General features: G+C 37.6%; 1 protein-coding gene across 1 annotated transcript in view; it reads left to right on the top strand.

Annotated features, from left to right (window-relative positions):
- The window catches only part of PCSK6 (proprotein convertase subtilisin/kexin type 6), a 260,225-nt gene that overhangs the window by 163,810 nt on the left and 69,298 nt on the right, over positions 1-27,117 (top strand). The window contains exon 13 of the mRNA XM_043985253.1: positions 10,229-10,365. Coding sequence (XP_043841188.1) covers positions 10,229-10,365 — 137 coding nt within the window. The remainder of the gene's footprint in view (positions 1-10,228; positions 10,366-27,117) is intronic.

The following is a 27,117-nucleotide window of genomic DNA, read 5'->3' as shown; positions in this document are numbered from 1 at the left end:
ATTCAAAGTAAATCTTTGAGTGCTTTAGCTAAAGCTGGAGGTAGGTTACTTTAGAAACTGTGGCATCATTTCTGAAATTTAGAACAACTGGAAATGTTTTGTTGCATATGTGTGATATGTAAGTAATTGGAAATGAATTCACTTTGGCATATGTTTAGGTTGGGCAGAAGGGCAGGCAATAAGGGCTGAGAATGTTTCCTTTCTTTCCCTTTTAATGGGAGCTAAGTAGTGGAGGAAGAAGAAGGGAGACAAAGGGAGAGAGAGGTAAGTTAGGAGGAAGGAGGTAGGATGGAAAGGACCTGAGAGATGTGGTCTACATGGAACAGTGGAAACTTCACTGCTTTTGGACTCAGAGGACGTGGGTTCAAATCCCATCTCTGATGCTTACTTACCTGTGTGACTTTGAGCAAACCCCTTAACTTGTGAGGGCCTTAGACCTTTTATAAATCCTCAGCCCTATAAATGAGGGTTTGGTTCTACATGGCCTTTAAGGTCTCTTCCAGCTCTCAACATACCATCTTTTGAGAGGGAAGAAGAGAGACAGAAGTGGGCTCCACACTTTGTGCCCACTCAGAAAGTAGAGTGTGGAATTGTTATCAAGAGAAGAATCAGAATGTTGTTTTCTTTTGCTTTTCTTACCCATACTACTACCCCACCCTAACCTATCTCAGCTTAGCTCTTCTGCTATCTTGATTAATCTAATTGCCCAATAGAAATCAGTTTAATTCATATTAAGAATCTTGGAGAACAATAACATTGTACCTAACCATTTTTCTACAAATATAATGCCCTTTGCAAATACAGATTAGGTTCCTGACTCACAGTCAGTAGGTATGTGTTCTGAGATGTTTTTCTAGAGGTGTCAATGAGCTGTGTGCTTGGCTAATCTATTTACATTTATTCTTTGAGCCATGTGCTACACACACACACACACACACACACACACACACACACACACACACACACACACATGCAAAACAGCTGACTCCATTTAGATATTGTTAAAAAAATGGAAGGAAAGGGGGTTGTGGGGGGGGGGGAGAAATGGATATTGTGGTTCTAGCACCCGACATTTTGTTAGCACATTCTTAAGTACTTGATAGAAGGCACACCCATGACCTTTGGCCTCATTAGCTCTGTGAGCCAGCCAAATAAGTTAACCAACCATGACATTCTAGAATAATGAGGCCATTTCTACAGGAAAGTTCCATTACACCACCTCTGATTCCAAGATTTACTCACAGAAGTGAGTGTATGTTCTTAATATACAATGCTATCCCATCCCGAAGATCCCTCACACATTCTCTCTCTCTCTCTCTCTCTCTCCCCCCCCTCCCTCTCTCCCTTGCCCCCCCACCTCTCCCTAATCCTGTTTCTTTTCAATAGATTATGTCCTTTTAGTTACAATCCAGTCATAGTTGTTAACTCCACAAAATTTCAGTGATACTTGTAAGATCAAATTGGCTTCCTTTTTTAGAGATCTCTGGTTTATCTTGTTTCCTGTACTTGGTACATTTGTGTATAAATATTCCTGAAACCATAGGTTTCTTTAATTTCTCCTTTCTCGAATTTTGTCTCCCGTGAACTCTTGGGTTTCTTAAACTTCTTTTTTCCCTACGTTTTAGCTACTTTCTCTGATATTTCAATTGGAAGCTATATACAAAGATGATCTCTTTTTCTTTCCCTTTATCCCTTTTCATTATATTTGCAAGACTCCACATGAGGACACTCTTGTGGAGTAGCCCTTGTTAGTAACACTCCATCCCTTGCTAGGAAATAGCTATTTCTATATTGTAAGGCATGGTCCAGAAATTGATAGCCCATTTTCATCTTCTTAGATAGCTGTTCATTTCCTAAATCATATTCTCTCTTCTTTGTCCCTTGCCTCCAATAATCAACAGTGAAAACAGCATCTGTGCCCTTATGGTCTTCAGCTTCCTACCCAAAACACTTTGTCTTTCTAGTCACCCATGTTCACAACTAGTCACCCCTGACTCCTCACTTTTATTGATCCCATGCCAAATCTTTTTATTTATGTTACAGCTATCTTTATATTCACTTCTTCTTCCTCCTCACACATCCACTACCCATCAGTTCTTGCTCAGACTCTTGCATTAACCCCTTGATTCTCCCCCTATCTCAAATCCACATTCCAATCCATACTCTACCTACCTACCCATCAAAGTGATTTTGCTAAAGCCTAAATACAACCATGTTACTCTGCTATTTAATAAACTCTACTGGTTCCCTATTCAAGGATTATAAACCCCTGCTTAAAACCTTTTACTACTTGGCCACAACCTGCATTTCTAACTTTGTTACAAATTATTCACTTTCATATACATACAATCCAGCCACACTAGTCTTCTTACTATTGCTCATGCATGACTCTCAGCTATACCTCTGTCTGAAATTCACTCCTTCTTTGCCTCCATTTCTTATTTTTGTTGTTGTTGTTCAGTTATTACAATAGTGTCTCACTTTTCATATTGCTATTTGGGGTTTTATTGGCAAATATATTAGAGTGGTTTGCTATTACCTTCTACAGCTCATTTTACAGATGAGGACACTAAGGCAAACAGAGGTAAGAGACTTGCCTAAGATCACACAGCTAGTAAGTGTTAGAGGCTAGATTTGAACTCAGGTCTTCCTGACTTTAGGCCCAGTGCTCTATATGCTACGCCAACTAGCTCCCCATTTCTTATAGTTTCCTTTAAGGCTCAGTTCAAGTGCCACCACCTACATGAGGACTTTCTTCATGCTCCTAGCTCTTACTGCTTTCCCTTGAAAATTACCTTGTATCCATTTTATATCTATATCTATACTAGGTCTGTGTCTTAACCACCAAGGGTGGTTTCATTTTAATTTTTTTTTATCCCTAGGGCCTAAAATAATGCCTGGCATAGAGTAAGCACTTAATAAATACTTGATTATTGATTAAGTGATTGATTAATAATCTTTGGCAATGCTTTCTAGATTCTTCCTGGCAGTATCTTTTGTGCCCATATCAATCATGAAAAGTGGGTAGTTTTCATCCATTTTTATTAATCTTGAGAGATTTCCTGTCATATTTTGGATACATACTCTGAGAAAGCAATAGCGGTCTCTCTTATTGTCAGCAGGCTGACAAATAGCTGCCTCAGAACTCCTTAGCTGAAAGGTCACCCACCACCAGTCAACACCTTTCTTCTCTTCTTCCTCTGATACCTACTGGATTAACCTCTCATCTGGGGATTTACTTTGTCATTTCTTGGAGGAAAAACAACTGCTATTTAATTTTTCTAGGCTTCAGTTTCTTTATCTGTAAACTGAGGTGCTTGGAGTCAGATAGCAGTTCCTAAATCATACGTTTTTCAGTGCTTCAAAACTTCAGAGATCTGTGGTTTCTTTGGTATGAATATTCCTTCCACAGACAAAGAGTAAAACTTTTCTATCATTGAGTAAATGATCTTTAAATTGGTTTGATATGTTACCTTGGCAAGAGGTCTTCCTTGGAGTGTCCATGAGATCTGTTCTTAGCCTTGGGATGTTCAACATTTGAATTGCTGTGGATAAAAAATAAAAATCACCATGCTATAGCTGATGCTGTTGGAAAGTAAAGAGGTCTACAGATAAACACAATTCTAAAAGCAGATAATAATATAATCAATGCCCAAGGGTGGTTCATCCATATCACATAGCACCCTTCACATTAAAAAAAAAAAAAAAGAATCCTTCCAGCTTCACCCCCCTTCCCTTTGCTTTTGTTTCCTCTCTTCCTGTTTTCATTTCTTCCTATTTAATCTTTAGCTTCCCATTCTGATTCCTGTCCTTGAGGCAATTATGATAAAAAGGAATTGGATGTTCTCAGTTTTATTTAGAAATAATTCATTTGCCGGGAAGTACCACCTACATTTGTAGCACTATAATAAATGTCTAGGCATTTTTTAAAAAAATGAGCTGAGACTGTTGATGTGACTCTTCTGAATCTTGAGAAGAATTTTTTCCAAGCCAGATAGGATAGTGCCAAATAGGGTTGTTTTTTTTCACCCTGGTTGGATTAATTACCCTCTCCTTTCTTTCATTTCTTGCTTAATTCTGCAGTTTCTTCAGGCTGCCATTGAAAATAACTTGAGAATCCTTTTGGCAACTCGGCAGTTATAAAGATTATTTACTCTTGCACATTTCAATTATGTAGGAACCAGTTCAGTACTATGTGAAAATAAGGGTTCACTATGGCTTTTTCTTTTGATAGGGAATTATTTTCTTTCTTTATTATTCTAAGACAAAAACTGTACCAGGAATACCTTCCCTCTGTTAATTATTTCCTATTTATCCAGTGTGGCAGCAGGTAGGGTGGTACAGTGGAATGAGTGCTGCACCTGCAGTCAGTAAAACTCATCTTACTGAATTCAAATCTGACCTCAGAGATTTACTAGCTGTGTGACCCTAGGTAAGTCACTTAACCCTGTTTACCTAAGTTCCTCATCTATAAAATGAGCTGGAGAAGGAAATAACAAATCACTCTAGTATTTTTGCCAAGAAAACCCTAATTAGGGTCATGAAGAGTCAGACATGACTGAAATAACTGAACAACAACAAATTTATCCTGTATTTACCTTGCTTTGTATATATATATATATATATATATATATATATATATATATATTTGTTTCTGAGTCAATTTTTTTTTTTGGGCGGGCAGTGTGGGTTAAGTGACTTGCCAGAGTTAAACAGCTAGTAAGTGTCAGATGTCTGAGGCCAGATTTGAACTCAGGTCTTCCTGAATCCAGGGCCAGCTCTTTATCCATGGTACCATCTAGCTGCCCTTTATATTCGTTTGCATGTTGTTTCCCACCATTAGATTATAAACTCCTTGAGGGCCTCTTTTTGTATTTCCAGAGCTCAGTATTATGCCTTGACACATAGTAGGTGTCTGTGTTCAGATATGAACTTAGGTCCTTCTGAATCCAGGTTTGGTGCTTTATCTACTGTGCCACCTAGCTGCCCCCCAAATGCTTATTGATTAATTGATTTTTATTTTCTATCAAAGGGCCTGAAGATAATAATGCTAATTGTCTAGATTCATCATCCTTTAGATGTTTTAAATTTTATTTTTTAAAATGAGGTTGAAAAACAATGTTATACTACAAGGAGAATAGAGTTGTTTTAGCTAAAGAAGAGAAGAATTAGGAATGTACAGGATACGGTTCAGGTGTTTCTACCTCTTTGGATAATAGAACAGAAGAGAATGGGTGAAAAGGGAATATATGGTACTATGAAGTTATATTTCCAGATGGCCTTTGTAATAGGAAGCAAGAAAAATATCAGTCAACATTTTAAGTACCTACACTATACCAGGCTCTGTGCTAAGCATTGGTGATTCAACAACAACAACAAAAAGTAGGCAAAAGACAGTTCCTGTCCACAAGGAACTTACTAAAAAAGTTGTCAAATTCTAGAATAAAGTGTCGTGTAAAGCATTTTACAGACTATAGCATTATAATAGTTCTATAATAGCACTATAAATGTGAGCTATTATTATTAACACTATTACCTCATTTTCTTTTGTGATAGAGTTCAGATAAAAATGGATAAGGACACGGTGATATTCTGCTATTGTTCTTTTATATTCAGTATCTTGGGGACTAAAACAATAGCTTTTGGGGGCAGGTAGGTGGTGCAGTGGATAAAGCATTGGCCCTGGATTCAGGAGGACCTGAGTTCAAATTTGACCTCAGACACTTGACACTTACTAGCTGTGTGACCCTGGGCAAGTCACTTAACCCTCATTGCCCTGTAAAAACAAACAAACGGGGCAGCTAGGTGGCGCAGTGGATAGAGCACCGGCCCTGGAGTCAGGAGGACCTGAGTTCAAATCCGGCCTCAGACACTTAACACTTACTAGCTGTGTGACCCTGGGCAAGTCACTTAACCCCAATTGCCTCACTAAAAAAAAATAATAATAAAAAAATAACAAACAAAACCCCCCCAATAGCTTTTCATAATTGACTAAGGGTATTGGGATGTAAACTCATCTTATTTTTCAGTTGTTCAGTTGTTTTTCAGTAGTGTCCAACTCTTCATGACCCCATTTGGGGTTTTCTTGCCAAAGATACTGGAGTGGTTTGCCATTTCCTTCTCCATCTTATTGTACAGATGAGGAAACTGAGGCAAACAGGGTTAAGTGATTTGCCGAGGGTCACAGAGCTAGTAATGTCTGAGGACAGATTTGAACTCTGAAAGATCAATCTACTAACTCCAGACTTGGCACTCTGTCCACTGCACCACTTAGCTGCCTATTCATCTTATTTACTTTCACTGAAAGTATCTTTGGGACACCTTCAGTAGCAGACAGGGCCTCAGGGATGACATGTACTTAATCTTCCCATATGATTTTTTTTGCAGGACAGTGAGGGTTAAGTGACTTGCCCAAGGTGACACAGCTAGTTATGTGTAAAGTGTTTGAGGCCAGATTTGAACTGAATCCCGGGCCAGTGCTTTATCCTCTGCACCATACTTACCATATGATTTTAACTCGTCCAGTAGGTCCCTATATTTTGATTTTTTTTTCTTTCAGCAGTTTGAAGATTAACTATTCATTATGGTATTATTTACTAAAAATATTATTCCTAAACTTTTTATGGAGCTAAATGATATCCCAGTGGTTGTGGATAATAGTTTTCTGTGGTGATGCGCCAGTTCCAGAACAGTTTGTTTGTTGAATTCTCAAGGTTATTTTGGGGGTTTATGTTTGTAGTGCAGGGATTTGGAGTATATTAGCTGATAAGGGAAAATGACCTTCTGGCCTAGAGTTCTAGCCACCTGATTTTGTCTTTCTAGGTGTCTTTTTATTATATTTTTTTAATCACTGTTATCTCATTTTTTTTTGGATGGGTTTAATACTGAAACAGTCTAAGTACAAGCCAACATCCTGCTATTTTTCTGTTATATTTAATGTTACACAGATTATTGTGCGGGCAGATAAAATTCCAGTTTTTTTTTTTAAAAGAATTAAATAAGGACTTGGGAATGTAAGTTCACCTTCTATAGACTCATTAAAAACATTTTAAAGAAAATTTCAGGAGCAGACTGGACAACAGGGATGACATGCACCTTGTCCCATTCCCAAATGCTTTTAATTTTGTTGTATTAGAGCACTGGTTTTTTTTTAAGCTTCTTATTCTCCATATTTTGAGATAAGCATTTGATATGGCAACATCTATTTAAAATATTGCTCTTAAATTTTATGGAACAACTCGAGGCTAATAATATAAGCCTGCAATTGCAACCACCAGGAAAACTGAGACTGGGAGCTTTATCTATGTATGTCAGAATTAAGTGTGGCATCGATATGGTGAGCACCCAGGATCAGAGGGCCACTTGATTTCCTAAGAAAGGATAAACCATCCCAGGTTGGAATTAGAACAGGTCAAAGCTACTGCATTGAACAGTAGTGGGATGGACCATCAGTAGCTTGTGTGCTTCCAGCCAGGGAGGGAAAGGGAGACTTAGTCTTTAAAAAAAACAAACACAGTTGACGAATGGATGGATGGATAGATGAATGGATGAATGAATGAATGGATGAATGGATGGACGAATGGACGAATGGATGGATGGATGGATAGATGAATGGATGAACGAATGGACGGATGGATGGATGGATAGATGAATGAATGAATGAATGAATGAATGAATGAATGAATGAATGGATGGACGAATGGATGAATGGATGGATAGATGAATAAATGGATGGATGAATGAATGAATGGAGGGAAGGAAGAAAGAAAGATAACAAACCAATAAATAAATAATCCATGTTTTGTCCAGGCAATTATGGGCAACAGTTCTGTCTCTAGTGACACTCTGCTTCTAGTATAATTTTTTGCTGGATTCTCCTGAGTATTTTGAGAATTTGTATTTATAGGGAAGGGGGCTTGTTGCCTCTTAGTTTATAAAAACAACAAGTTTCTAGTGCATAATTCTAACTACTGGATCACATTTTTCTAGGTATCCAATAGATGCTACATTTTTGCAGCCTGTTGCTTTGCTCAGTTTGTACTACTTCATTGCACAATCTATATAGATCAATGGTTTGGGATCCTTAAAGATAAACTTTGTGTAATTTTGAGCAGCAGTGACCTGATCCTGAAACAGTGATTAATTCCTCCTTTTTCTGTAAACAAATCTGCATGACTCAGCCATTTGTTCTGTACTTCTTTGTCAACAATATTAGGTTAAATCCACATGGATGTCACCTATGGAGAGATGAACCTTCTGATTCTATTTATTATATTATGAAAATTCTATTATTATAATAATAATGTTTTATTAACATGACTTAATATAAGTACTGTTGGATATCATTCTACTTTATTTTTATCATTAAGGGATAGTGTAGAATCTCCTTTGGAGGTTTGTTTGTTATTTTAACGGGACATATTTTTATCTATTTGAGATAATTTAGATATAGCTATAGTGAATAGTCTAGAGGAGAGTGGACTAGATGATCTCTTTTAAAGTTCATATGGCCCTCTTTTGTTGTGCTTGGCTATGTGGCACAGCAGAAGCCCTAAGTTCAAATCCTGTCTTGAAGCCTTAGAGTAACAGGATCTTCAATCTAAAACTGAAAAGGACTTCAGAGCACATCTGTTCCATCCCCCTCATTTCACAGATGCAGAAACTGAGGCCCAAGTCAGTTAAATGGCTTGACCAAGGTCACACAGATGGTAAGCAGCAGAAATGTTTCCTCCAACACTAGAGCCCCTTGTGCCCTTACTAGATGGCCATTTCATTTAGTCTCTCTGGGCCTTGGTTCCTCATCTTTAATGTGAGGAAGGAACAGGCATAGACTAGGTTCCCTCCAAGGTCTCTTTTAGCTCTGAATCTATAATCATAATTTTCATGATATTATTTAGAAAATAAGAAGTCCCATATTTATTTTTGTGTTATATCTCATTATCTAAACCTTAACTATTTTTTTAAAAATTTAGTTGTATGTGATTACATTTTAAAATATTTCTTTACTTGTTTTCTTAAGAAAACAGTCAAAATGATCTATAGGAAGAGTAAAAAATGAAAATTGCAAATATTAAGAAGACAATGCTAATAAAGTTGTGCAAGTTGTATGGCATAATATTCACCATCTTTCAAAAATTAAGCTATTGTTGACACAGTCAGGGTCTTCTGTCTGGGATTCATACTGTCCTGACTCCCTTGGGAAGAGTAATCTACATTTGTGAAATAACTAAGGTTAGGAGTATAGTCTATTTAAATATTTTATTTCTTCTTCTCCTAATCTGGGTAATTTATATTTTTATAGGTATTCATCCATTTCATTTTCAAATTTATTGGCATATAATTGGGCAAAATAATTCCTAATAATTGTCTTAATTTCCTCTTCATTGGTAGTGAGTTCACCCCTTTCATTTTTGATACTAGTAATTTGGTTTTCTTCTTTTCTTTTTTTTATCAAATTAACCAATAGTTTATCCATTTTATTGTTTTTTTTTTCATAAAACCAGTTTCTAGTTTTATTTATTAATTCAATGGTTTTCTTCCAATTTTATTAATCTCTCCTTTGATTTTCAGTATTTCCAATTAGGTGTTTAGTTCAGGCTTTTTAATTTGTTGATTTTCTAGTTATTTAGTTGCATGCCCAAATCATTGATCTGCTTTTTCTCTATTTTATTGATGTAAGCAGTTAGGGATATAAATTTTCTCCTAAGAACTGCTTTGGCTACATTCCATAAATTTTGATACATTGTCTCATCATTGTCATTTTCTTTAATGAAATTATCAATTGTTTCTATGATTTGTTCTTTGGCCACTTGTTTTTTAGGGTAAGATTATTTAATTTCCAATTGGTTTTTAATCTCACTTATGAGTCTATAAGGCATAAATAGGTAACCTGTACTAAAGAACCAGACTAGACCTCATAAACGTATTCTTTTTTTTTTTTTGCTGGGGGGTGGGGGTGGCAGGGCAATGAGGGTTAAGTGACTTGCCCAGGGTCACACAGCTAGTGTCAAGTGTCTGAGGTCAGATTTGAACTCAGGTACTCCTGACTCCAGGGTCAGTGCTTTATCCACTGAGCCACCTAGGTGCCCCTCATAAATATTCTAACCAACCATAACAGCATAGCAGATCGGGACAATAATTCTGACCTATAATTTTGGTGAAGAGAGATTGTATTCTTTGGGATTTAGATCCCCCCTCAAATTTACTGATTTTCAATCCAAAATTACAGATTACTTGATCATTCAAATGATGGATTCACAAACTGGGAATTTATGACTGTCCACTGCTGGGGAGAAAAAGCTGAAGGAGAATGGACTTTAGAAATCCATGATATACCATCTCAGGTCCGTAATCCAGAGAAACAAGGTAAGTGACTTTTGTGAATGGAACAATAATTTTTGTGATTAGAAAAGTTTTTGGCTTAAAGTTTAATGAATCTCATGGCAAGTTTAATATTAAAGCTCTTTTATTAACAGAAAAAGGTTATTTCTTTATCTATAAACTCTATTTAGTGATGCATCCCTTTTCACATCATTTAGCATGCTTAGTCCTGTGCTGCAATGGGAGACCTTTTTTAAACTTCTTTCCTATTTGGACAGGATAAAAAATTAGAGCTGTGTATATTTCTCAAGAGTCACTTTTTGTTGGATTTTCACAGATGTTTCCCTTTCCTTTTCCATTTTTCTGTGATACCTTCCAAAACAGTGAATCAATTCCAAAGAGAGGGGAGAGGGTAACATAACCTGTTTCTAGATGTCCCAAATTTTTAACTTTCCTGGTTTTTTTAGGTATAGGAAAGATATCACTGGCCTACCTTATTCCCCGCTCCCCCAAAAAACACCCCCCCACACACAACTCAAAAGTCATTGTGAATTATTGAAAGAGAATGCCCCCATCCTTAAAATTACTAAAATGTTTTCCATTTGATTATTAACTTTAAGGTCACTCTGTCGTCACTGACATTCAGTAATTTGTTTGTCATGCCACTGAATGTCTAATGTAATCCAGTGTGGCCCAATCGATGGTTGAGACCTTTGGTTTATGAGTTATGGGAAACATTGTAGAAGCTGCTGCTATTTCAATTGATTTTCTTATTTGTACATCTCATTAGTGTAACCTGTGGATCAGTTGCCTCCACCTTCCCCTGCCTCTGTTACTATAGACCAGGTACACCTTGGCATGGTCTGTCACAGATCTCTTTGGTTGATGCCCCAACTCAGGGGCATCTGAGAACATCAAAGCAGAACCCAAATACAAGCAGAGTACAAATACAAGAAGAAACAATCCCTGTCCTCAAGGAGCTAACATTCTAACATGGGAAGACAAAATATAAAAGGAAGCTAAAAGAGAGGAGGATGGGGAAGAGTAAGAAAGGAATATTTCCTGTAGAAGACTGAGGCATAGCTGGCCTGAGTGTCCTCCAGTTCTGGGAGGAGCCCTCCATTCAAAGGGAGAGGTTTTGGGGCAGCAGGTACTTCCAATGTGTGAATTCCAGTGTAGCAGTGAAGCTACCATATATGTATACATACATAAATGTGTATAGGTGTGTGTGTGTGTGTGTGTGTGTATTATATATATATGTATATATATATATATGCATATTATGTGTGTAGACACTAATAGTCATTGTACATTCAGTAAGGATTCCATTAGTGAGTAAATCTCTTTTCTTACAGTAACAAATGAAGTGCAGCCAGGATGACAGCCCAGTTGTTTCTAGGAGCAAATCAACAGAAATTCCCTCATAACTGAAATTTCTTTTTTGTCAGAGAAAATGAAGATAAAGTAGGCTTAAAACCACTATCCTCACACTTTCAGAAACTGTCACGGATTTGTAAAATTAGATAATTTTTTTTACATTTGTGTGGAGACATGAATTAACATTCATGAGAGCATGATATTCTGTTATGTGGAATTAAAATAATTATGTTCCTTCCATTTAGAAACCATTTATTGAGCACCTACTGTATGCCAGGTACTGTCTTGTGGATACAAAGATATATCACATGCCCCAAGCCCTCAAGGAATGTATAATATCACACTCTCTTCACTGGAAGACACAGATATTGTCATTGAGCTCCTGCATTTCAAGTGGACCCAGAAAATAAGGGAGATTTTTTTATGTTGTGAAAGGCAGAAGATACAAAGACCTTTTCTGTAACGGTTTCTTAAAGGCTTTGAATTTAAATCTATGTCCCTTAAGTGTATCAAATTTATTATCATACAATCTTGAGGGAATTAAGTATACTAAATTATTACATAGCCTGTTAAAAGCACTGATGGGGACATAGAATGGGCTCTTGGATACCACCCAAGATGACTTGTATAGGAGACCTATGTGAACCACCTTTTTAATGCAGTCCAGTTGCACTGACCCAGAGGATAACATTATATCACTACTAGTGTAGAAACATCATTTTTTGCTGTTGTATGAGAGTAGTTTGCCTGTGATTGTCCTTATATAAAACTGCTACTCCTGCATCTACCTTCCTGTGACTTGTATAATTTGGGAAAATAAGTAATTTCACTCTATGATTTTTATTATCTCTTCCAATTTTCTTCCTCCCCTCCCCAGCGTTTTTAATTTTTGTTATCATATTCTGTACTGAGTATTCTGTTTGACTCACATTTATATTGTATAGCAGAAAGATTATAAGCTAAATACCAATCAACAACAGATGAATGTTGCAACATATTAATAGAAATGTAATGCAAAAAAGATGGAGAGTAATTCTTCCTCTATATTTAACCATTAGGCCCTTGTTAGATTAACATTTCCATTTTTGTCTCCAAATTTGAAATGGAGGCAGAGAGAAACTGGATGTATTAAAAAGAAATGAATGGAAAATAACACATGTAAGTAAAAGTTAAAAGAGTTAGGGTTATTTTGTCTGAATTAATGGCTCTCTAGTGTCTGCTAAATGATCTCTTACAGTAACATTAATGTTTTTAATATGACAGGGGCTATATTTTTGTTTCTGGACTGTATAATAGCCCACATTAGTACCATCAAATAAATGTCCATTTTAAAAATTGGTTTTGATGTGTTTTTACAACTGGTCATTCATGGGTCCTTTTATGTCTCCTATGTGGCCCATATACTGTAAAAGTTAGAAAACCACTAGGGGAGTAAATAACAAATTGAATAATTATTTACTATCTCCAGTTCTTTGAAAGATTATTTAAGAGATCTAGTAGGCAGTATGGTGCAGTTGAAGAACAATTGATTAGGACTCAGCAGCTCCTTATTTTTCTGTCACTAACTTGATGTATGACTTTGGACTACCATAAAAATTCAGATACCTCATGGTAGTGTGGAGTTGACTCAAAAACTTTGAACTATTGTCCCAGTCATAGACAATATGTTGCCATCCAAGGTTCAATATAAGTAGGAGAGGCCTATCACCAGAAGTTTGGCCACCAAGTGACGAACTGGTCACCAAGTGAAACAAGTAAAAATCAAAGTGGTCCTTGTACATTCTCCTTCTGCTTCTACTGTGACATTGTAGAGTGGAAGAGAAGGAATAAGAGGGTGCTAAGAACCATACAGTAATTCTTTGACCAAATATAAACACTAATTTCACTGTTGGGACTCTTAATGTGTGATCTTTGTCCAAAGATTTACAAACAGACATAGTATATGTAGGTAATAGGAGGAAAATCCATAGTGATATTGACATCCTTACTATAAGTGAAATCAAAAGGCATAAAGAGGTTGAAGCTCAATGAAAGAATACCTCTAAGAATTTCCTCAGAGAGTCAAATAAGGGAGTAGTGAAAATGATTTTATTATGTGCCTAAAGACAATAAGGAAATGTTTCATCTCATGGGATGCTTGGTCAGCCTTGTCTTTCAGTACTCATGATGACCATATCAAACAGACCACTGTCAAGAGAGATGTAACCTTCACACCAATCTCTGGTGCAGAAAACAGAGAAATTATATGTGAAACTTAATAAGATCCTTCAAGTTAGTCAACATAAACGTTGAATTGTGATGTACTCAGTCTAAAACTGTGCATGGGGGAAGGTGGCAAAAACTGTATTGGGCAAATTAATCATCAAAAGTAAGCACAAAAGGAGAAAGTTTGAGTATTAAATATAAAATAAATAGAATTTAAAATAAAAATGAACTAATAAAACAAAGCACTGCTTCTTAAAAGCCCCAAAAATTAATAAAGTATTAACTAATTTGATTAGAAAAATAAAAATAACGAAATGAAAAGGAAATTCGTTAAAAAATTGAAAGGAAATGAAGAAAATTCTCAGAAACTACTATACCTAATTATAAGGCAACAAAACTGAACATATAAATGAAATATATATATGTATATGTATCTTCAAAAATATACACAAAAAATATAAAAGCCTCAAATTAACAAAACTGGGTATAGATAACTTTAATAGCCTACTCTTGGGTAAAAAAAAGATAAAAATTGAACAAACCAAAAATGAAGTCCCATAGGGAAAATAAAAATAAACTTCTTATCCCAAGAAACTGACAAGTAAATTTTGTGAAACATTTAAAAAATACTAATCCTTGTGCTACCAAAACTATGTTCAAAAAGTAGAGAAAGAAGTCATTTTACCCAGACATGGTCCTGATTCCCAAACCAGGATAGGATAAAGAAGAGAAAGAGAATTGCAACAAATATCACAAATCGTTTTATTGATGCAAAAATATTAAATAAAATACTGGTAAAGAGAGTGTGGAAATATATACCCCAAATTTTCCATTACAATCAAGTTAGATGTGTGCAAGGATCAAAATTAGGAAAATAATTTACTTTAAAAGTCATATTAGGGGGCAGCTAGGTGGCACAGTGGATAAAGCACTGGTCCTGGATTCAGGAAGACCTCAGTTCAAATCTGATCTCAGACACGTGACACTTATTGGCCGTGTTACCCTAGGCAAGTCACTTAACCCTCATTGCCCCATTAAAAAAAATTTTTTTAAGTCATATTAATACCCAAAACTATATGATCATGTATGTGTCAATGGATACAGAAAAATAAAGCCTATAAAAGCTTTCATTTATGTTGAAAACATTAAAAATCTCAGGAATGAAATATTTCTTTGATATGATCAAAAGCATTTATATAAGTCCAAGAGCTAACATTATTTATAACAAAGGAACACTGGAAAATCTCCTTATAGTTTAATTCAGGAATCCTTCCTTTCTATTAACAAACAGTACAAAATGATATATAGTATGTATTGTTCAAAACTGATTTATTAAGTGGTAGTTGTTGTTTGTTTGGCAGGGAAGGGGGGTTAAGTGACTTGCCCAGGGTCACACAACTAATTAGTGTCGAGTGTCTGAGGTCACATTTGAACAGGTCCTCCTGAATCCAAGGCCAGTGCTTTATCCATTGTGCCACCTAGCTGCCCACTGGTAGTTGTTAATAGTTCACTCCTTCACCCACCCCAGAAGGTACTGTATTGGGCTGGAGAAGAAGGTAGAAGGAAGAAGGGAAGGGAAGGAAAGGAGGAAGGAAGGAAGGAAGGAAGGAAGGAAGGAAGGAAGGAAGGAAGGAAGGAAGGAAGGAAGGAAGGAAGGAAGGAAGGAAGGATTAATTTATTAAATATCTATTATGTGCTAGGCACTGTATTCTGTACTTTACAAATATTTTCTCATTTACTCCTCACAATGACCAACCCTGTGAGGTAGGTGCTATTATTACCCCTATTCCACAGTTGAGGAAACTAAGGTAGATAGAGTTTAAATGACTTGCCCAGGGTCTCACAGCTAGTGAGTGAGGTTAGATATGAACTCAGTTCTTCCTGATTCTAAGTCCAGGACTCTTGTCTGTTGCACTACCAGTTACCTCATTGATGGTAATGATTATTTGACAAAGGTATTCTAATTAAATCAAGAACCTGGGATTAACTTTGAACATATTTCCTCCACCAATGTAGATTGTAAACCATCTAAAACTTGATCTTAGAAAATTGCCTGAGGATCAGGAAAATTAAGACATTTGTCCATGATTGTTGTTGTTGTTGTTTGTCCTTTGTTCTTGAAGAGGACCAATAACTTCAGGAAGGTGATGTCATAACTTGCAGTGAATTGGATTTAAGTGAGGCAAGGCTGTGCAGTCACCAGACTTATTCTCTCCTCTAGAGTCATCAGAGTCCACTGGTAAGACATAGGTCAAGATGATTGGAGATAGCCCCAGATACAGTGGGAGAACTCAGCCTTTTTAATCTAAGGTCTTTCCCAGGTCTCAGTTTGTCTGGGGCAACGCTCATTCATGATCACACAGGTATCAGAAGTAGAATTGAACACAGGCCTTCCAAATTCCAAGTTCATCTCTCCCTCCACTATGCACACTAACCATAGTTCTCATACACCAGAGGAAATAAATTTAGAGATAACAAGCATCAAGGGTATTTCCTAATGAGGAAACTGATTAAAGAATAGAAAACAAGAGCTCATCCATTTTCCATCCTTGTAAATCTTTAACATAAATAACGGTCATCAAATTCCTTATGTGGCTGTGTCAGAAGACTGAATTAAACATTTTCTCATTGTTCCTTCCAGCTATGAAATTCTATAATTTGATGGAATTTTCCTGGGATATTCTTCATTATTGTCAAGAAGTTTTCTTTGTTTATTCCCATAGAGGGTTCTAGAGATGGCATAAACCTGCCAGGATTTGTTGTTCCCTATATCCTTTGCCAGAAATAACAAGTGCAGGCGAGTGTTGTGTCATTGTTGTATTACAATAAAGTCTTTCTCATCATGATGAGTACTGATTTCTAGGAGATGATTAACCTTTTTCTGTTTCCATCATCTCAACCATTGCAATCAGCAGCTCTTTCTCCTCATTTGTTCATTATAGATTAAGGAGAGATTAGCTCATCATTGATACAACTGGAATCTTTCTCTCTAGTACTGCTGTTACATAGATGCACTCCTCTGCAGTCTGTTTGCAATACCTACATCTGACTAGGGACCATATAGTCCCTTTTTATTAGCTTGGAAACTGTAGCCACCCAGGGAGGCATGCTGAAGAGAGTCACCAAACAGAGTATATGAGCATTCCTGCTGAAGTAAAGAGGGAAAAGTAGAAAAAGAGCAAAGGAGGGATACTTATTATCCATCTGCCTTCCTGTGCATGTATCTCATTTCACTTATGTAGTTTCAATTTGCTTAGGGTTCTTTGGAAGCAAGTTATTTACATATACTGTCTCAATTGATTTGTTTCCTATAAAGATAATGGTTCACTTCTATATTTTAATCTTTCAGGAGATCTGTGATCCTGTCCACACGAGTACTCCTATCAATAATGCATATCATAGCCATACATCCCTTCTCATCTTACATGACTCTTTTCTTGTATCCTACCTTAAATCCTTCACATGGTGTTTTCCACTCAACATGCTCCGGTCTTCCTCCAGATCTCTTGTGGAGATACCAATAAAGCACATAGTATGTCACTCACATTTCCATAGAGTTCCTTAGAGTTTGCAGAGTATTTCTTCACAACCACCCAGAAAATTAGTAGTATATGTATTATTTTTCTCACTTTGCAGTGTAGGAAACTGAGATGTAGATAGCTTAAGTGAGTCGAACATGGCTATACAACCGATAAGTAGCAAAGCAAAATCATAAAGACCACTTAGGAGGCCATTACAATAATATAGTTCTTTTTTTTCTTTCTTTTTTTTTTTTTAACTCTTACTTCATCTCTCCAGGAAATGTTTTTTTGGATCTGTACCCAAGCCATATTTTTCTTTGAGGCTTAAGAAGTAGATATTTTGGAGTCATTCTTTTCTATGTTTGTGTTTTGGGCATCCCTATGACCATAATAGCTCTTTGTGGTGGGGTTGGTTTTTGTTTGCTCTTTCTACCAATCTACTGCTTGACTTTGGACTTTGTTAGGTCACGTTATTCGAGGATTTTAGGGATAGCTCAAGCTGGGCAAGCTTTCAGTGTTCCCAAAGTGGTGTAATCTGGGGTAAAGTCCAATTATCTGCCCTCTTGGTTTGGAAGTTCTTGACCTGGGTTTGTGTCTGCTCAACGCTCCTGTGGGCCTGTCCTTGGTTGGATGTTCTAGTTGACTGTTGCTTAGGCTCAGCTGGGAAGCTCTGTAGGTTCAGAATGACAGAATTGCAGGCCCCACTTTGGTCTGGAATTCTTGCCCTGGTAATTCCACTCTGGGCTTCAGACCAGGCTTGGGCCTAGAGCTGAGACCCTCCTTTCTTTATGGGGTCAGAGCCACACAACTGCTGTTTGCTTCTGGATTTGTTCCTCAGTACACAGTGTAGGGGCTAAAACTCCCTGCCCTGGAATACCACCCTGTTGCAAATCCCTTCCTCAATCTGCTCTAGATCTTTGACACAGAACTGAGTAGTGAATGACAGAGCTGCCAATTGGCACTTGTTCCAGCACCCCACATGAGGTCACTCTGCCCTGTTATGGGTCTGGGACCTTGTCTTGCCCTGGTCTACACCCTTTCCCTCCTTCAATTCCTGGGTTATGGACTGCTCTACCCAGCATCCTCCTGGCCATACCCTGTCCCCAGTATCCACAATGACTCACTGTAATTTTTTCTTAGATTTCCCAATCAGGACATGGTTTGATGTGTTTTCTAGGTTATTATGAAGAAGATGTGTTAGAGAAGTTGGGCTATACTTCTTCCTACTCTGTGTTGATTCCAACCCTTTACAGTAGTAGATAAGATAGAGGAAGGCCAAATTTAGGGTGGTTACAGTAGGCATGGAATAGAAATGCCTTATTTGAGAGAGATGAGAAACAAAAGGACTCTAATTATATGAGGGAATAAGTTTGAGGGAGAAAGAAGAATCTAAAATGATTCCACAGGGGTAGCTAGGTGGCGTAGTGGATAAAGCACCAGCCCTGAATTCAGGAGGACCTGAGTTCAAATCCTGCCTCAGACACTTGACACTTACTAGCTGTGTGACCCTGAGCAAGTCACTTAACCCTCATTGCCCTGCCCCCCCCAAAATTCTAGGATTATGAGCCTCGGTGACTAGGAGGATATTGGAGGGTGGCATGTTAAAACAGAAATAGAAAAATAGTGGGAAGTGAAGGTATAAGAAAGGTATCTGTCTTGGATATGGTGCTGTTGATAGCCAGTGGGCTGGCTATCCAGGTGACAAGAACTTGAGTGGACTAGTGGAGTTAGCTGTTATTTAAAGTGGACTCTCAGAAGTCAAGCATAGTAAAATTCTTTTTAAAAAATTGTAAAAACCCACAGCACTTGAGCAAAAGTTGGTATACAGAAAATTTTTTAATTGGCCTATAGTTGAGTTACTAATGTCATCCTCAATGCCAGGCTTCTTGCAAAAGACCACTGCTATGTGCAAAAGTTGGCAGCAGGTATTTAATCCCTCCCTTGCTTTTGAGTTAGTGGCCAGAGGTCAACTTGCAAAGAACAATTCTCCAATGAGTCAGAATCTGAATGTTTATGAGCACCCCAAAAAGGTAAGGGTATCGGCACCTTGTCACACTGCTTGGAAAGGAAGGAAGGAAGGAAGGAAGAGACTGGGTTTTGTAAAAACTAGCAACATTCTAAACTCCTTCCATTCTCCAGAGAAGTTGTGGGAGATCCTATCTTCAAAGCATAATGAACAAGCATCAATGACCTCAAATACCTTGCTAGTAAGAATTTAGCCAGAAACAAAATGATCTATAAAACTTTGGAAAGAAAGAGAGAAAGATTATTCAAAGTGAAGCAAGGAAAAGCAGAAAAATAATATAGTTATTGCAACAATGCAAGTGGAGGGAAAAACCACAAAACTATTAAAACTCAATGCTGTGAAATTATAATAACAGAGATGATAAGGCACCTCTCCTTTCTTATTTATTGAAGTAGGGGACTATGATGTGGAATATTATAGTTTTCACTTTTTCAATATTTTGTTTTTGTTGAGCTGGGTTAATTTTTTGTTGTTGTTGTTATGAGCACTATTCAGGAAGGGGATAGAGAGAGGTAGATTGGGAAATGTAAATTATATGAAAACATACATTATCAATAACCTTTTTTAAAAAAGGCAAGGAAGAAGGAAAGAAAGCAAAATAAGGAAATAAATGAAAGAAGAGAGGAGAAAAAGGGAAGAGAAATAAGAAAGAAATGCAAGAAGAAAGGAAAAGAAAGAAAAAGAGGGAAAGGATAAAGAAAAAAAGAACAGCCACTAGCATTTTTGTACTTTATTTTTTACAAGTTGTGAGGTTTTTATTAGACACCATTACTTCATTTAGGATTCTATTTTGAGAGGGTAAAGAAATTGCAAAGGAGCCAGAGGGAGAAAAAACTATAAAACCATTATAGTTTTGAAAAATATATCCTGGTAAGAAAGGTTAAAGTAGTTGGGATCATTTAAGCCTGAGGTATAATAAGAAATTTGTGAAAAAAATATTATCAGGAGGAAGGTAATCAACGTTTTTTTCACTGAAAATTGAACAAGAAAAAATGGGTTTTGAATGTACCCAGAATATTCTGTCGAGTGCATTTGCTACCTTTGTTATTTTTATTTACCTATTTTTCTTTGTTATAACTTTCTAACATTAAATACTGTCCAGTGATAAAATCATCAGTTGTCTTGAAAGTAGAATGTTTCTTAGTATTGGTGCTGTTGAGGGGTGCATATAAAGGAAAGCCTTTTTAAAAGCACCAATAAAACTTCATTTTTTAAAAATTCAGAAAAGGCTATTTCAATTAGAAATGAAGAAGCCTTCATTAGTTGTTAGTGATTGAACTTGGCTTCTGATGGATGGATAGCATCTTTGAAGAACTTTTATTCTAGAAAAGGAAATGGACCATTTCTGAATTGTTTAAGGGCAAAGAGGTGGAATATAGTATATCTTTTTAATGTTCCAGTTCTAGGTGTGTGACCTTGATCTCTCTTGACTCGATTTCCTAACCTATGAAATGGAGATTTAACATATACCTCACAGGGTTTTTGTGAAAATGAAATGAGATCATGGCTGTGAAAGCACTTTGTTAAGAGTGTTCTTATTATCATCATCATAATTACAGTCCATTTTTTTTAGTCTTTTCTGTAACCTTCTATAGATGGTATAACATTTGAATGTCTAATGAATGTCCACATATAGAGAGGACATGAACACCACAGACAAGATACTTATGTTCTATATTGAACCAAAAGTATTGATTGATTAATGGATCAAAGCCCATCTGGGAGAAGGTCTGTAGTAGAAAACTCAGAGGTTCTGTCATTCATGACTCTTCCTTCTGCATCATCCCATTGCATCCATTCCTTTGGTGAAGCCCTGCCTCTTCTACATCCACAATGTTTTATCCATCCTCTTTTTTTCCCCCTCATGATTCAGACCTTTAGCAACTTTTTTTTTTTGTGTGTGAGGCAATTGGGGTTAAGTGACTTGCCCAGGGTCACACAGCTAATAAGTGTTAAGTGTCTGAGGCTGGATTTGAACTCAGGTCCTCTTGAATCCAGGGCCAGTGCTCTATCCACTGCACCACCTAGCTGCCCCCCTTTAGCAACTTTTACCTGAACTATTGCAAAAAACCTCCCAATGGGCTTCCTGCTTCCTGCATCTCCTCTCCAAACCAGCCACTAGAATTGTCAAATGATCTTCCTAATGCACAAGTCTGACTGTTACCCAGCACACTCAGAAAGTTTCACTGGCTCCCTATTGCCTCTAGGATAAAATGCAAACTTAGTTGCTTGATACAAAGGCCTTCTACAATCTGGCTGCAACCTAATTTTCCAGCATTATCTCATATTACTCCCCTTTGCCCACTCAGAGTTCTAGCCAAATGAACGTACCAGCTGTTCCCCAAATCTGATACTACATCATCTACCTCCATGCCTTTCTGCTTGCATCCAAATGCCTGGAATGCACTCCTTCCTCATCTCCACTTCTCGGAATCCCTGCCTTCAAGTACCACATGACATTAAGAAGTTGGAAAGTGTCCAGAGCATGGCAGCCAAGATAGTGAAGATCCTGGAGTCCATAATATATGAGTGAGGATTAGTTTTTTTAATTGGGCATATTTAGTCTGTGAAGAAGAAAACTGAGGATCTGGGGTGGGGTGGAAGAGGACATGATGGTTGTATTTAAGTATTTCAAAGGATATCATAGGGAAGAAAGGCTAGATGTGTTCTCTTTGGTTCTTCTGATTAGAGCTGTCCATCAATGCCTCAAGAGGTAATGGGTTCCCTTCCCTGGAGGTCTTTGAAAAGAGAATGCATAGCCTTTCATAGGGCATGTTACAATGAGGATTCCTTTATGTATAGATTTGACTATGTGGCTACTGAAGTTCTTTCTAACTAAAATTCAGGGATTCTGAGGTCCTCTGTGAAAACTTTCTCTAACTCCAATCCCCATCCCCACTCTACCCCACCTCACCTCATCCTACCCCCTTCCCCTGGTCTTCAATGTTCTCTGTCTTCTCATATAACCTTGCATTTACCTGTCTATGTACAGGCGACATTCCCCAATAGAATGTGTTTCTTGAAGGCAAGGACTGTTTATTATTTATCTTTGTTGTACCTATAAAAATACCCTGTCCATTGAAAACACTTAATAAATGCTTGTTAAATTGAGAAAACTTTGAGGAGCATGACAGTAGCCTTCAAATATCTGAAGGATTGTTGGATGGAAAAAGAGAATAGACAGGTATTATATCTCCAGATGATGGAATTCCAACCAATGGATGAAAGTCACTGGCACTTAGATTTTGGATCAATATACTGTACAATTGAAGTTATCAGTTCTATGGTGGAATTTGCTATCTTGGAAAGCAGGGTGCTAGGGTACTCTTGGTCACTGATACTGAGAAGCAACTGGGTCTCACTTGACCTGGAGTCAGGAAGATCCAAGTTCAGATCCTATTTGGATACATGCTAGCAATGTGGCCATGGGCAAGCTATTTTACCTCTGTTTGCCTCAGTTTCCTCATCTGTAAAATGAAAGTAATAATAGTACCTATCTTTTTTTTTTTTAGTGAGGCAATTGGGGTTAAGTGACTTGCCCAGGGGCACACAGCTAGTACGTGTTAAGTGTCTGAGGCCAGATTTGAACTCAGGTACTCCTGACTCCAGGGCCGGTGCTCTATCCACTGCGCCACCTAGCTGCCCCAGTACCTATCTTAAAGGGCTTTTGTGAGTATAAAATGAGATGATTTGAAAGCACATTTCAATCCTTAAAGTAACATGTAAGTGGTAACTATTATTATTATTATTATTGCTACTATCATTATTATTACTGTCACATAGCAAGGGCTGAATGACAATGTTAGGACCATGTGATAGGAAGAATTCCTTTAGAAGAAAGTAGATTTAAATAAGTGACATCTAGATAGATTCCTTTCAACTCTAAGGTGTTAGGATTATAGATGTGACAAGGATATGATTGCCTGTATAATTAAAGCGAGGTATAGATTTAGCCATCATTTTGTTAATCTTTACAGTGTAGACCTGATACGTAAGACAGCGCAATGGCCTTTTGCTGCACCCCCAGTATTTGGTAAGCAGCAGTTAATGGTAATATCTCACTTACCCCACAGCCTCACTCAGGTGGTCTACACTGAGCAAATTAACTGCGTAATTGCCAGGTTGCCATTTCCCTTTGTGCTGAATAGATAGGCCCAATCTGTCGATGAAAGCATACTGAGTATCAAGTGCATATACCCAGAAAGCAGTAAAAACTTAATTCTCTTCAATGCTTCTTTTGATGATTGTCAGATCTATCAACTAAACCCACGAAGGGTAACATGGTGCAGTGGACAGAGACAGGAGCCAGGAAAGCCAGGGCCCATATGTAAAAAGCATTAATATCTTCATCACTAATTTCAGTTTCCTTCAAATCTGCATAACTTCATTGCTTGCTACGTTATTCTTTCAACAGAAAATTTTTAATTATCTTACAAGCCCAGTTAGTATCAGGTGGGTTATTAAGTAATGAAGTGAGTTTGATGATATTGTGATTCATACTCAATCTTATGCCAAATTGAGTTTGGTTTTAAATGATTAGATTTATACATAATGGGGTTGTTTTTGTTTTGAATTTTCCCGCTCACATTAGCAAATTAGTCAGCATAGTACAAAATAGTTAACATTTATGTAGCACTTACTATGCGGCAGGTACTGTACTAAGTGATTTCCAAATATCTCATTTGATCCTCACAACCACTTCGGGAGGTAGGTACTATTATTATTCCAATTTTACAGGTGAGCGGTTGCCATCCCGAGGCAAATAGATTATGTGACTTGTCTGTGGTCACATAGCTAGTAATTGTGACTGGATTTGAACTCATATCTTCTTGACTCTAGACCCTGAGCTCTAACCACCGAATTACCTAGCTGCCTTTCAGTGGAAAGATCACAAGCTCTGGTTGGCAATGGAAGGCTAGGTTCAAATCCCACCTCTGATGTTACTACCTGGGTGAGCTTGGCCAAGTCCCTTAACTTCTCTAGGCCTCAGCTTCTTCATCTCTAAAATAGAAGGCTTTGAACCAGATGGCCTTTGAAGACTCTCCTCAGTCTAGATCTGTTGTTCGGTTATTAGACATTTTCCTCTTCAGTTCCTATCCCAAGGAAAGAACTGAGTTTTGCTGCACTGTCTCCTTCCAGTAGCTCAGAGATTTACTGAATATACAACCACATTTACATCTATACAGGGCAGTCAGTCTCAAAACCAGGAAGACATGGATTCTTTTTTTTTTTTTTAAGTGAGGTAATTGGGGTTAAGTGACTTGCCCAGGGTCACACAGCTAGTAAGTGTCAAGTGTCTGAGGCCAGGTTTGAACTCAGGTCCTTCTGAATCCAGGGCCAGTGCTCTATCCAGTGTGCCACCTACCTGCCCCGAAGACATGGATTCTACTCTCATTTCTGACACATAATGGCTGTGTCACTGTGGGCAAGTCTCCCTCTTCGATCTCTTTTGCTGGATCTTCATCCAGGTCCCACCACTAACCATAAGAGTCCCTTCAATGCTCTGTGTCTTCTTCTCTTTATTATTTTGTTTGAGGATCTATCTCATCAGCTCCCATGAATTTAGTTACCATCTCTACAGATGATCCTTAGCTCTATTTATCCAGCTCTAACCTTTCTTCTCACCTCCAGTCTCACTTTTCCAACTTCCGATTGGCCATCTCAAATTGGGTATCCAAAAGATATCTTAAATTCAACAGGTCCAAACCTAAATTCATACTCCTTCCACCCCAAACCCTGCCTTCTTCCTAACTTTCTTATTATTGCCAAGGTCACTATTATCTTCCAAGTCACCCGGATTCAAAGCCTAATTCTTTCTTACTCCCCACAACCAAGCGGTTGCCAAGTCTTGTCTGTTCTATGCCTTAGCCATATCTCTTGTGTTTGCCTCTTCTTCATTGACACTAGCCATCATGTCAGTGCAGGCCCTCATCACTTGCAATAGTCTTCTGGCTGTTCTCCCTGTTTTAAGTCTCTCCCCTGCCTCCAATAGATCCTCCACTCAGCTTTCAAAGAGACCTTCCTAAAGCACAAGCAAGTCTGGCCATGTCACCTTCTCCCCACCCAAACATTTAATAAACTCTTGTGACTCTCTTCTCTGTTACATCCAAAATCAAATATAAATGCCTTGTTTGGCTTTTAAAGTTCTTCATTACCTGGCTCTTCCTAACTTTCCAGTCTTTTTACAGCTTACTCCCCTCCATGTATACTCTGATCCAGTGACTCTGGCCTCCTTTCAGTTCCTCCCACAAGACACTCTGTCTCTCAGCTCCCTGCATTTTCACTGGCTGTCCCCTGTGCCTGGAACTCTCTCCTTTGTCTCTGCCTCCTGTCTTCTTTAAAGTCTCGGCTAAAATCCTACCTAATGTGTCATGCCTTTCATAAGCCCTTTCCCCAAATACTAATGCCTTCCTTCTGAGATTATCTCCCATTTATCTAGTATGTTTCTTGTTTGAACCTAGTTGTTTTTCATGTTGTTTCCCTCCCTAGATTGTGAGCTCCTTGAGGAAGGGACTATCCTGGTGCTTAGCACAATGCCTGGCACATAGTAGGTGTTTAATAAATGCATATTGACTTAATAACTTGCATTTATGTAGTATTTTAAGGTTTACACAGCACTTTACAAATATTAGCTTATGTTATCCTCCCAAGAATCCTGGGAGGTAGGTGGATTATCATTTCCAATTTACAGATGAGAAAGCTGAGGCACAGAAAAGTTAAGTGATTTACCTAGGATCACACAGCTAGGAAATGTACTGGATTTTAACTTGGATCCTCCTGCCTCCACGAATCATATCCTTCTGATGAGAATGCGTGTTCTTCTCCTACCCCTACCTGTTGATAGCCTGAGGTAAAACCCCATTTTCTCTATCCTGTCTATGGCTTTGATAACCATTACCTCCTTCAAATTCCTGGAGCAATTATCTGCACCATTCATTTAGCACTTGATATATATATCACATTTTGGTTTTAGTTATTTTTTTCATGTATATAAGTCCTATCTTCTCAAGTAGATTAAAAACTTCTTAAGGGCAGAGATTGTATGTATTTTTGTATATAGTGGATAATATTGATTCAATCAGTTGAATTCAGTGAGCATTTATTAAGCATCTGCCGTAGGCAAGACACCCTGGGCCACAAAAACAAAAATAGAAACAGTGCCTACCGTTAAAAAACTCATAGTGTACTGACTATTGTCATCTCTCTATGTAGGACTTGAAAAATCTCCATAGTTGTTTGGCTCTTAAATGTAAATTGTATCCCTCACTACTTAGTTATAAATCCAACCTCACCTACCACATTTCAGGAAAGAAACATCCATATCACCCTTTTTTCTCATGGTGAGAACTGCCATTTTAGGCACTACCATTTAAATGGAAAAACATATGGAACTCACTTTCCAAACCTCTTTATGTAACAGGCAAAATGCATTTTTTTTCATGGCTCCAGGGGGTTTTGCTTTACATATTTGAATCCATATAGTAACAAATAAACTGTCAGGCAATTTATGGTATTTTTTAAAGTTCTCTGTTATTTACTTAAAAAGTAAGAATTCACTTTTTTCTCTTACTGATTAAAACTTTCTTCTTTTGTCTGATATTTTCCCACCCCTTGGTATCACAGTATGCCCATAGTCACCATGTTTTGCAAAGCAAAAATCGCATTACG

This window comes from Dromiciops gliroides, chromosome 2, assembly GCF_019393635.1.
Source record: "Dromiciops gliroides isolate mDroGli1 chromosome 2, mDroGli1.pri, whole genome shotgun sequence".
Classification (NCBI taxonomy): domain Eukaryota; kingdom Metazoa; phylum Chordata; class Mammalia; order Microbiotheria; family Microbiotheriidae; genus Dromiciops; species Dromiciops gliroides.
Note: the sequence above shows the minus strand (reverse complement) of the source record. Positions and strands in the feature narration are given on the sequence as shown.